Source organism: Coregonus clupeaformis, chromosome 6 (assembly GCF_020615455.1).
Source record: "Coregonus clupeaformis isolate EN_2021a chromosome 6, ASM2061545v1, whole genome shotgun sequence".
Taxonomy (NCBI): domain Eukaryota; kingdom Metazoa; phylum Chordata; class Actinopteri; order Salmoniformes; family Salmonidae; genus Coregonus; species Coregonus clupeaformis.
This window is the reverse complement of record NC_059197.1, coordinates 23,285,512-23,298,097: the sequence shown is the minus strand read 5'-3', so window position 1 is coordinate 23,298,097 and position 12,586 is coordinate 23,285,512. Positions and strand designations below refer to the sequence as shown.

Sequence of the window (12,586 nt, the reverse complement as noted above, 5' to 3'; positions counted from 1 at the left end):
AGTGGGACTAGGATTACTGTGACAAAGTCCCAGGACTATGACCTAGACTTTAAAACGTGTTAAACGTCATTTGGTTCGTATCCTGCCTAGATTAAATTATGCTGCCTGGCCAACCTTGGCATAAAGTAAATATGGCCAGTTCAAGTCAGTAACTCAGCATTCCAGCCTGTTGTACCAGCTCTCCTTGAATAATATTTGCCAGCGTCAACAACCTCATTTATAAATTATTTGACGTCCTCTTCTTCACTGTGGTAAATCTATGCTACTATCTTCTCTAAATCAGCAGTATCCAGTCTGAGAGCCAGACAGGGTGGCTTCTGCCAACTTCTGTAAAAATACATTTCTCATACCGGTGCTGTTGCCACATGGTGATAAGTGGTACTGCATGACTAGGTGCACTTTGGATTTTGCCAGATAAAAACAGTGATACTGTCACTTTAGATTTTATACTCATTATGAACCATATGATATTTTGTGAAATGAATCAATTTTATCCTTATCATTAGCTTTTTCCAACGTATTGAAGGTTTTATGAGATTTTATTAGATAAACACTGGATGTATTGATGTTCTGTTTGGTATTTGAATTCCCGTGCCGACTAGGTGAAAAAAGACTGTCTGTGCCCTTGAGCAAGGCACTTAACCCTAATTGCTCCTGTAAGTCGCTCTGGATAAGAGCCTCTGATAAATGACTTAAATGTAAAGGGCACATTGGTGTCCTTACCCTGTAAGCAGTCTATGGACAAGGTATGAGAGCAATTCATTTTTTTGGTTTAGTTTCCCTGGCACTGATTCCATGCTGACGTTTTAGCATTTGTGGCACAAATCCCATTCAAGTTATGGGAACGATTTTAGCATTTTTCACGCATCATGTCCCCTGACTTGAATGGGATTTGTGACACAAATACTAAAACGTTAGCATGTGGAAACAGTCCCAGGGAAACTAAACCAAAGTATGGATTGCTGTCATACCTTGTCCATAGACTGCTTACAGGGTAAGGAAACCAATGTCATTTTGTAATTTGGGTGAAGTATCCCTTTAAATATGAGATAATACTTCCCAGAAATCTGGAGCAAAGGAACAGAAAACAGTTTGGTCAAGCTGCACAGTGTGCAGGATTGGTCTTCGCCCCAATGTTTATAATAATAATAATAATATGCCATTTAGCAGACGCTTTTATCCAAAGCGACTTACAGTCATGCGTGCATACATTTTTGTGTATGGGTGGTCATTTTTGTGTATTCATGTTCATATACATTGGATGGAAGAGTTTCGCTCGTGACAAACGTAAAATAATGGGTGCTCTGTCACTCTACACCTGAAATCGTATGGGGAGTATTTGAGAAATGTATTATGATAGCTGTAACAGAAATCTCCAAAATAATTATGATGGATATTAATTAATACATCTAGAGAATGCCCTGGAAATTAAACATTATACCCTCACATCATCAGCTGGAGTTGAAAGTATGCCAAACTTCTGTCAGAGCTCCCCATACAGTTATGTGTATGTCTGAGATATGATTCCCCCTCCTTAACCTCTATTTCCATTTTGCTCTACCTTATGTCATATTATCCTCTGAAAAATAACAGGGGGGAAACTTGCACAAATGCAAACATTTAGTACATATAGTAAAAATGTCCCATTGTGCCCAGTTGTGGTGACATGTTGGGCTTTTTTGCAGTAGGCCTATGTGTCTTGAGGAGGGTTACCTGCGATGTTCAGGTGCAGCCTCAGGACTGCCTGGGGCCAGGATGAGAGGTTCCGTTTTTACTATTTCCATGAAGCACAGAGCTCCTACATTAGTGTTTCCCTGTTGGACAGACAAACTCAAGGTCAGCATTCTCATCGCATTCTCCCAGGTATTCCCTACCTCACCTTCCCATATATTTCCCATATATTCTAGTAGGCAGCATCACCCATATCTTGGATGCACACAAAATTGATATAGAAATAGCCAATGTATGTTATTGATAGTAGTAAGTGTAATTTATAAAACCGATTTATATTGTTTATATTTATCTATCTATCATCTATTTCTCTCTTATATATATATATATATATATATATATATATATATATATATATATATGTGTGTGTGTGTGTGTTTTTTGACTTATACAAATCTCATTGCTTTGATCAGTAAACTCAGCTAGGAGCCATCAGTTATAGTCGTCGTCGTCGTCCCCCCCCCCACACACACACACGCTCTTTTCCATTACCACACATTGGCCAATGGGAGTTGGGAGGCAGAGTTGTCCTCCTGGCCGCCATTAAAGAATTCAATCCATGAATTCAAATGGAAACCTGCAGGACCCGAGAATCAGTAAACGCAAATGCTTACCCTTACTGGACATTTACATCATGATTTCAGTATTTTTGTGAAAGTTTTTATAGTTTTATCGGATTCCGGCGACTATGGGGAATAGAAGGGTGGTGTTAGCTAACTGTTTTATTTAGTCTGACTTGGCTATGTTAGCTAGCTAACGAAACTCAGGGGGAGGGGAGAGTTTCTTTGCTCTGAAATTGTTTTAGATTACTAGTAGATCACTTTATGGGAGGTTGTGGTATGGTTCGTGTAGATATTTCATTTAACGTATAGTGAAGTAAAGTAAGAAAACGGACTCGAAGTGGGGTTGACGAATTTGTTAGCGTAGAAAGCTAACTAGTTGTGTTAGCTGGCTAGCTAACGTTAGCTGGCTATCAAGACAGCGAGATTGTTTAGCTAGCTAAAGCTAGCGTAGTGGCTAGCCATCAACCGGTTGTATAAATAACTAGCCAGTTAGCATATTAGTTTATGAGGTAGTTTACTAAATACTCAATATCCAGATCAAATAGCTTAAAACTTAGCTAAATATTGCTCTTCTCAGTAACTGAGACGATGGATTGTTCAACCACGCTGTGAGGATGAGTTCATGTTTTGTACCAAACGGGGCGAGTTTGGAGGACTGCCACTCCAACCTATTTTGCCTGGTAAGTGATTAAACTCACTGTTAGCATGCTAACGTTAGCTAGCTCAAACTGAGGCCAGAAAGCCATTTTGGCTAGCCAGTCAGCAAGCTAAACCGCTTGACTACAGCTGACTGTGGAGGCGTCAAGGCCTGTTCTAGATTGCTGGCTAATGCAATTTTGCAAGTGCGCTAACGTTAGCTAGCTAATTTAACTAACTAACATTAATACTTGGTTGATACGATGTTAGTTTATAGCAATTGAAGTTCACCAGATTCAACCACAAAAATACTTAGTTACCTAGCTATCATTTCGCTAGCTAGCTAATGTTGGCTAACTGGCTTGCTAGGTTCAGGTTGTTTTGTGAGGTTGTCTGTCATTGTGATTTGTTTATGATTCTCTTCACCTCAGCACCATTAGCTATATATTTGATTTCAATTGCATCTATCCAACTAGTTAGCAACTAGTCATACATTAACGTTTGTTTACAACTTTATGCTTGGCTAGCTAGTTATGGTTAACTTTTTAGGCCAACAATATCATGAGTCAGCCTATGACTATGTCTACAGTATTGTTTTCTTCAGTGAGCATTCCTGCCAATACTGTCAACTACAACTCACGAAGCTACTGAGTTTCACACTTCCTCATTGTAGTATTATGTGGTCCTCCCTTATGGATAGAACTTTCAGCAGGGTACCCAGATAAGTGTACATTTATATAAAGTATAGGCTACTAGTTATAGCTATTAGACTGAGGGTCTACTGGCCAATCGTTTTAATGATTCTGTAACTGCCTATTTTATTGAAACTAGGATATAAGAAATGTCTTGTCATATTTTGAATTGGTTCTATATTATTTTTCTGGCAAATGTGTTGCATAGCATTCGAAGGTATTCTATATTGAATCTTCTAGGTAATGTCCATTAGCACTAAATACTTTGATAGAAAGGGGTTTCCCACCCTTTGAACCCTAAAAACTAATGAGTTGGAAGGTTAGGTTGCACAGAAGGAACTGGTGCATTCCTTTACGTTTTGTATTTGGAGGTGCTTCACACTGATTGGATAGAGCAGCTGTTAAAGTTGTCAGGCTGCTACTGCTCTGCTTTGCATTCAGCCGGCTTGCAGCCTCTGTCTCTGGGCCAATCACAAATAGACCCTACACACAATGCACTTTTGGAGATCTGAAAGGATTTGGTTGGTATAAGCAATATGGTGAAACTTCCACCTAGCTTATCAGAGGGTCGAGGTGGAGCTATTACCATATTAGTTGCACCTGTCAAATCCTCTCAGATCTCTACAAGTCCATAGGGTGTGGTGTCCATTTGGGATTGTGCCTCTGTCTCAGCTCTCTCTTTTCTTACCCTGTCCCCCAGGCTGACCTGACTGGGATAAAATGGCGACGTTTTGTGTGGCAGGGACCCACTTCCTCACCCATCCTGTTCCCCGTGACGGAGGAGGACCCCATCCTGTGCAGCTTCAGCCGGTGCCTGGCGGCCGACGTGCTAAGCGTGTGGCGGAGGCACCACACCCCGGGGCGCCGTGAGCTCTGGCTCTTCTGGTGGGGGGACGACCCCAGCTTCGCCGAACTCATCCACCACGAGCTGTCAAGTAAGGGCTTGCCTCTGCCACGGGAAGGGATGTTAGTGGCTCACATGGCATTGGAGTTAGGATAAACTCTCAGTTGACTCTTGGGAGAGAGGCTGCCAGTGTCATGTGAATGGGAAGAGACACTGCTCAGTTGAGGACCCACGGTAGTCCACAGCCTGACACACTTCAATGACTGACTGCATCTTTCATTACCAAAAGCTGCAAGTAGTTTACATGTTGGGCCTACAGTTTTGAGTTCTGCCTATTGTTGGGAATGGGTTTGCGCATCACGATACCAGTCAGATGAATGCATAAATCATAATATCTCCCATCTGCTTTTTCATTGGGGTCACAGCTCCTGTTACAGTAGCCACTGACAAAACAAAGCCAACATTTTTGTTTATCTATCCAATACTAGTCAGGCGAAATTCCCTTTTGTATCCCCACCACCCGTCAAACTGTTGCAACAACAGTTCATCATGAAAGCTTAAAGGGAAACTCCACTCAAAAATGATATTTTGGATATGATGCATTTTGCATCTTCATGATGATGTGGGTGGTGACACTTTGCTTTTTGAATGTCAAATATCTCTAAAGCTTGACTGCTGTTTTTGAGTGGAGTTTCCCTTTAACATATTATTTACACGCTTGCATAATGTGTTGAGTTTTATTGTAAACATTGGCAGATGGTCAAACATTTCCACCAAATCTTTTTTTCTGAAGTGTTTGAACCCATGGCAATAGGCAACACCACCAATCCTTGAGTTTTTGTTTAAAGTTGTGATGTTGATGGAGCATTCAGCAGGTATCTGACTGTCTTTTCTCTCTCCCTGGCTCAGGTGAAGAGGACGGCGAGTGGGAGAGCGGCTTGTCCTATGAATGCCGCACACTCCTGTTCAAAGCTGTCCACAACTTGCTGGAGCGTTGCCTCATGAACCGCAGCTTTGTCCGTATTGGCAAGTGGTTTGTCAAGCCCTACGAGAAGGATGAGAAGCCCATCAATAAGAGGTAAGAGTCTCCATAATAACCCTCTTCTGTAACCAGTGCATTGATATCTTCATCAGTATTGCAGAGTGCTCTGGTGACACTAGTGACTGTTTCTAGTAAATTTCTACAGCAGGTCAACCAGTCATCCTGATCCAGTGTACTTCCTGGAATAGTAAATTGGTTTGCCACAAATGTAAGCCTACAGTAAGTTGAGTGGATGCCAATCAAAGTTGTTAATGACATGCATTGGTGTCTAGTGTGAAATTATTTCTTTCTTGGTGTGATAGTTTTCTTCTTACTTGATGTTCGGGCATATGCTTTCTAACACAGGCCATAGAAATGTACACACTTTGTCATTGGCTCCCTATCTGACGCTTTTGTCCCTTATGATTTATTCTTGAAAGAAACCCTGAGGTTCATTGGATAGATGGATTCATTGAAATCCCCCTAGGACACTTGGCTCTTCAAAGTTAGCATATGTTTAGTAGTTGTTCACATGTCCGCTTCAGTATCCTTTTCTGTTAGCCCTGCTGGATTACGTCTTGGATGTCTGGAGCGTTTCCTGTTGTCCGTGGAGAGTATTTTAGTGAGTGCAGGTGAATGTATGCTTGTTCATGTGAGTCAGCCTGCACAGATTATCTGATCTATACATTTCCAAAAAACTGCTACACTGCCATTAACGGTTATTTTGGAAAGATTAGGGAATCTATGTGGCACCTGTCTTAGGCTGAACAAGCAGCAGATTGTTTTGTTCTGCTGCTGAGAGTACATTTTAGTCATTTAGCAGACGCTCTTATCCAGAGCGACTTACAGTTAGTGAGTGCATACATTATCATACTGGCCCCCCGTGGGAATCGAACCCACAACCCTGGCATTGCAAACGCTATGCTCTACCAACTGAGCTACACGGGACTACAGAGTAGACATGCATACTGTATTAATTCTTGCCCTGTAATGCGTCAGCATGCTTAGTTCGGCTAGGCGAAACGAACGGGTGTGGGTGTGCTCGCATACTCCCTTAAAGATCTTCACTTGAAAAATTAGAAAAAAGCGGCAATAGTACTATTTGTCCATTTTGAGACGCCGTAGCCAGTATACACTTCCTCAAAACTGTCAGAATTAATCTAAAAGAACTCAATAAATCTGTCATTTAATTTTGACGTTTTTTACGCAATGATGTTTGGTGCAGTATTTGTCAATGAAAACATTTGCAAAAAAAATGGGTAGTCTCTCGTTGAATGACAACATACTTTATTGAAGAATCCCTACTGTTGACCAATGAAGGGGCATAGACTTCGGCTACCGACTTCGGCTTGCCTCAAGAAAAAATATGTGCCCGACCATCTGAAAAATGTCCAAAACGAACAAAAAGTCACTAAATGTTGTCATAATATATGCACAAACTCTTCTGAACTGTTATTTTACATTTACATCATTTAGCAGATGCTCTTATCCAGAGCGACTTACAATTTGGAAGTCTGGGAAGCATGCGGACGCTTTTAAGGGGAATGACATCACGGTTTTGGCTTCCCCCTGTGCTTGAATGGGGCCTGGGGGAATCCTGGAGTGCCCTGATGGGCTAATTTGAGCCCTGCCTGTTTCGCCTGCCCTGGTAATTCAAGCAGTGCTGCTGTTTTTAAGCATTTCCATTTTGCTCAGTTCATTTCAGAGCTGCCCCCCTCACAGGAGAGTACGTTTTCAGTGAGCCGGGCGAGAGTGTCGAATTGAGGTGATTGCAGTGCATGTTCACTGGGGGGTTAAGGTGTCACGGTGTGTTTACGGGTGTGAGAATTGGCCCCTTGGCCTCCAATGTTCTGGATGAAGACATCTACAAGTGGGTGTTGAAGCAGAGCAGTGCCTGCTTGGACTTGGTGAAAAATGAGTGGGTGTGTGAGTGAGATCCAGCGGTCTCACTGTCGCCTGTACTCTGTCTGGTAAACAGGGCTGTCTGGAAAACGCTGAGTCTGCGCTGTGGTTTTACACCAACCATGTCAACAGGAACTATTTTGGTGTGTTTAGCCGCTTGGCTGTGCAGCACTAGTGAGGAAAGAAAGCCTTGTTGTTTTATCATTTCAATTCTATAATAGTCTGTTATTTTTAACTAGGTGATCACATTTTGGCCTATTTAAGGACATTTGGCGTTTAGTGTATTTCTGGGATGTTGAGACTATTATCCTTTCACCAAAGTACTGGAGCTGCTATCTATGTAACACAGACTGTGAAAATGTGATTGTAAAGATTTGTTTGAAATTGGTAACCCTGTCATGTGCCTTCTCGTGCCAACATTCCCATCTTTGTTTCAACCTTATATCAAATCAAGGGTTGTATAATGACTTGACTGGAAAACAGGTATTTTCCTGCCATTGTAATCCTTGGCGGGCTGCCTAAATGTTTTTTCAGGCCAAACAGTATTTAAAAAAATAAATAAATGTATATTAATTACATTTCGGGATGGGAAACCACTTTCAGTGTAAACTTGTCCCTCATCAATCTACACACAATACCCCATAATGACAAGTAAAAACAGGTTTTTATAAATAAAAAAATAAAAAGCGAGTGCATACATTTTTTTCTTTTTTTCATACATTTACTTAAGTATTCAGACCCTTTACTCAGTACTTTGTTGAAGCACCTTTGGCAGCGATTACAACCTCGAATCTTCTTGGGTATGACACTACAAGCTTGGCACACCTGTATTTGGGGAGTTTCTCCCATTCTTCTCTGCAGATCCTCTCAAGCTCTCAGGTTTGATGGGGAGTGTCAGCACAGCTATTTTCAGGTCTCTCCAGAGATGTTCGATTGGTTTCAAGTCCGGGCTCTGGCTGGGTCATTCAAGGACATTCATAGACTTGTCCCGAAGCCACTCCTGCGTTGTCCTGTTGGAAGGTGAACCTTCGCCCCAGTCTGAGGTCCTGAGCGCTCTGGAGCAGGTTTTCATCAAGGATCTCTGTACTTTGCTCCATTCATCTTTGCCTCGATCCTGACTAGTCTCCCAGTCCCTGCGGCTGAAAACATCCCCACAGCATGATACTGCCACCACTGTGCTTTACCGTAGGGATGGTGCCAGGTTTCCTCCAGATGTGACGCTTCACATTCAGGCCAAAGAGTTCAATCTTGGTTTCATCAGACCAGAGAATCTTGTTATTCATGGTCTGATAGTCTTTAGGTGCCATTTGGCAAACTCCAAGCAGGCTGTCGCGCTTTTTACTGAGGAGTGGCTTCCGTCTGGTCACTCTATTGTAAAGGCCTGGTTGGTGGAGTGCGGCAGAGATGGTTGTCCTTCTGGAAGGTTCTCCCATCTCCACAGAGGAACTCTAGAGCTCTGTCAGAGTGATCATCATGTTCTTGGTCACCTCCCTGACCAAGGCCCTTCACCCCCGATTGCTCAGTTTGGCTGGGCGGCCAGCTCTAGGAAGAGTCTTGGTATTTCCAAACTTCTTCCATTTAAGAATGATGGAGGCCACTGTGTTCTTGGGGACCTTCAATGCTCAAACATTTTTTTGGTACCCTTCCCCAAATCTGTGCCTCGACACGATCCTGTCTCGGAGCTCTATGGACAATTTCTTAGACCTCATGGCTTGGTTTTTGCTCTGTCCTGCACTGTCAACTGTGGGACCTTTTTATATAGACAGGTGTGTGTCTATCCAAATCATGTCCAATCAATTGAATTTACCACAGGTGGATTCCAATCAAGTTGTAGAAACATCTCAAGGATGATCAATGGAAACATGATTCACCTGAGATCCATTTTGAGTCTCATAGAAATAGTTCTGAATGCTTATGTAAATATGGTATTTCTGTTTTTTAATACATTATCAAACATTTCTACAAACCTGTTTTCGCTTTCTCACTATTGTGTGTAGATTGCTGAGGATTATTATTTTTTAAATACATTTCAGAGTATGGCTATAACAAAATGTGGAAAAAGTCTAGGGGTCTGAATACTTTCCGAATGCACTATATATGCACTATATATATATAATTTTTTTTTATTTAAAAAAAATAATAATATAAGCTTTAAGAACTACAATTTCCTAAATAAAAGCTAGTCAATCAGGGAGAATTGAAAATTCCAAAAACAATGAATTTAGCTGTATTTAAAATGCATATAATTGCAGGAAATTAGCTTCAAAACTATAGCATTTTCTCTCTGCTCCATGGCAGAATATGTAGAATAGCATGAAACTTGCAGAAAATTGCCTTTTAAAATGCTAAATATTTCTCTACACCGCCAAAATGGGGGTGTAAAGAAATTCAGCAGCGCCGACTGCGCCCATTGCCACGCCCACCACCTAAGTACCTTTTCGATCGAGAGAAAAAACCAGGAAATCGTTTTGTTTTTTTATCACCATGTTTACTGTTGTGTTAACTGTTCAGTGCACATATAACATGAGTGAGCCTCAGGGAAAAAGAAAGAATGCACCGATTGTAATAAACCAGTGTATCTTGACTTGCGCCGTCTGTCAAGAAATCATGCATACGGATCTTTACTCTGCATACAGCAGCAAAGCTTTGTTTACCTTTTATTTCCAGCCTCAACCCTGCTAACATCGTCATAGCACTGTAGATTGTTTTGATATAGTTTTTTTAATTGAATGTCTGAAATATCCTGTCAAGTCAAGGACAACAGACCTCCCTGTTCAACCCTTTTAATTGCTCATTCTTTTGCATTTATGAAACGTGTCATTTTGTCCTGGTACCAATTAATCCAAATGACAAATAATGATTTTTGCTTTCTGTTATTTTTCTGTATCTGATAAGACATTTAACCTTTTATGATGTTTCAGTCTGATTGCTTCTCTAAGGAATGTTGGAGGAATGTCGTACCTACCATTATATTTCCAGATTGATCTGAGACTGACGTGTTGTTTTTCCATCCTCTCTGCAGTGAGCACCTGTCGTGTGCGTTCACCTTTTTCCTACATGGGGACAGTAACGTGTGCACCAGCGTGGAGATTGCCCAGCACCAGCCTGTCCAGCGGCTAGGTGAAGAGCATCTGAGCCTGGCACAGCAGAATGCCAGCCCCCTGCAAGGTGGGTCTAACCAGCCATGTCCTGGTCACCCAGCCATATTTGGACAACAGTTGATCAACCTGCCACTGGTTAGATACTGGAATGTCCATAAATATGAATGCTCTTTTTTTATGTCAAAGGCAATGCTGCTGCAGTAGTATTTATAATTAAAGCATAGTCTTGCCTGCTCTCTACTGTCATAATTCATTTATCTCTGGTCATGACTCTATTCTGACATGTGCTGACCTCACACTTCATGTCCCCTCTCTCCCTTCCACAGTCATCTTGAGTCCATACGGTCTGAACGGGACGGTCACGGGCCAGTCCTTCAAGATGTCTGATCACCCCACCCAGAAACTCATTGAGGAGTGGAGGCAGTTCTATCCCATCAGCCCCAGCGCGAAGGACCGCCCCGAGGACAAGATGGAGGATGCGGACTGGGAGGACGACTCACTAGCAGCCGTGGAGGTCCTTGTTGGTAAGATGGGGGTTGTGGGGTTGTTGCTTCAGTTGAGTGTGTTGTCCAATGTGGATGTGTTATTTTAATGGTTAGTATGTTGTATTGCAATTGTGTGTGTTTTTCTGAGTGAGACTGTCACTGACTAAATGTGTTCTGTTGATCTGTTCCAGCGGGAGTGAGGATGGTGTACCCTGCCTGTCTAGTACTGGTGCCCCAGTCAGACCTCCCTGCCCTGGCCCCCCAGGGCTCAGCCAACCCCTCAGCCATCCTGTGTGAGGGCCAGGGGGCCCACAGAGACCCTGCCATGTCCTCTGTCACCCTTACCCCTCCCACATCACCAGAGGAGGCCCAAACAGGTAGCCTTACCATTTATTAATGAGTCTATTAGGACCACAAACACTGCAAGTGTATTAGGGTATGAGTAGCTATCTGGGTTCAGTGTCCATCTTTTGAGTTGTTAAACATTGATGCATTCAAGTTCAATCAATCAAATGTGTTTTATAAAGCCCTTTTTACATCAAGTTGTCACAAAGTGCTTTATACAGATACTCAGCCTAAAACCCAAAAGAGCAAGCAATGCAGATGTAGAGGCACAGTGGCTAGGGAAAAACTCCCTAGATAGGAATAACTCATAACTTATTATTTTGATAAGTAGCATACACTAATACTGAGTATGATATTAATTTATACAATGTGTAGGTCTAATCCTGGATGCTGATTGGTTAAAACCACATTTCAGCCAGTGTTTATTCCACAAGTTACCACCGGCTAAATCTGATGTTGAAATGCCTATTTACTCTGTTACATCTAACTGCGCAATCCACAGTCTCATCAGCCCAGCCAGACAATTTATATACTAGATCTACACTAAAAAGCATCTAGACATTATCTCCCATTTCTTTTAGACTAGCATTTGGTTTTCAACTGCGGAGATTTGTATTAACCTTGCTGTCTGTCTCTGACATCTGCAAAACATTTTCAATATTGAAATTCGATCTCCAGCTGTCCCATACTAATGAACGTGTCTGGAGTTGGGACGAGACAGACAGGCTGGCAGCTTTTCTCAGCCAGTCGAAATCATAAATCAGCATACGTTTTCTGGATATACACTACCGTTCAAAAGTTTGGGGTCACTTAGAAATTGACTTGTTTTGTTTTTTTTAATAAAAAAAATTGTCCATTTTAAAATAACATAAAATTGATCAGAAATACAGTGTAGACATTGTTAATGTTGTAAATGGCTATTGTAGCTGGAAATGGCTGATTTTTAATGGAATATCTACATAGGCGTGCAGAGCAGAACAGCGCAAACTGTCTCTAACCAGAATAAAAAGAGGAGTGGGAGGCCCCGGCGCACAACTGAGCAAGAGGACAAATACATTAGTGTCTAGTTTGAGAAACATACGCCTCACAGGTCCTCAACTGGCAGCTTCATTAAATAGTACCCGCAAAACACCAGTCTCAACGTCAACAGTGAAGAGGCGACTCCAGGATGCTGACCTTCTAGGCAGAGTTGCAAAGAAAAAGCCATATCTCAGACTGGCCAATAAAAATAAAAGATGAAGTTAAGAAAAGAACACAGACACTGGA

The 12,586-nt window shown here is 41.9% G+C and overlaps 1 protein-coding gene across 1 annotated transcript in view; it reads left to right on the top strand.

The window, feature by feature from the left end:
• Positions 1–2,249: 2,249 nt before the first annotated feature.
• The window catches only part of LOC121568010 (mediator of RNA polymerase II transcription subunit 13-like), a 30,094-nt gene continuing 19,757 nt past the window's right edge, over positions 2,250–12,586 (top strand). The window contains exons 1-6 of the mRNA XM_045219310.1: positions 2,250–2,974; positions 4,323–4,557; positions 5,376–5,544; positions 10,412–10,557; positions 10,817–11,014; positions 11,167–11,352. Coding sequence (XP_045075245.1) covers positions 2,909–2,974; positions 4,323–4,557; positions 5,376–5,544; positions 10,412–10,557; positions 10,817–11,014; positions 11,167–11,352 — 1,000 coding nt within the window. The 5' untranslated portion in view covers positions 2,250–2,908. The remainder of the gene's footprint in view (positions 2,975–4,322; positions 4,558–5,375; positions 5,545–10,411; positions 10,558–10,816; positions 11,015–11,166; positions 11,353–12,586) is intronic.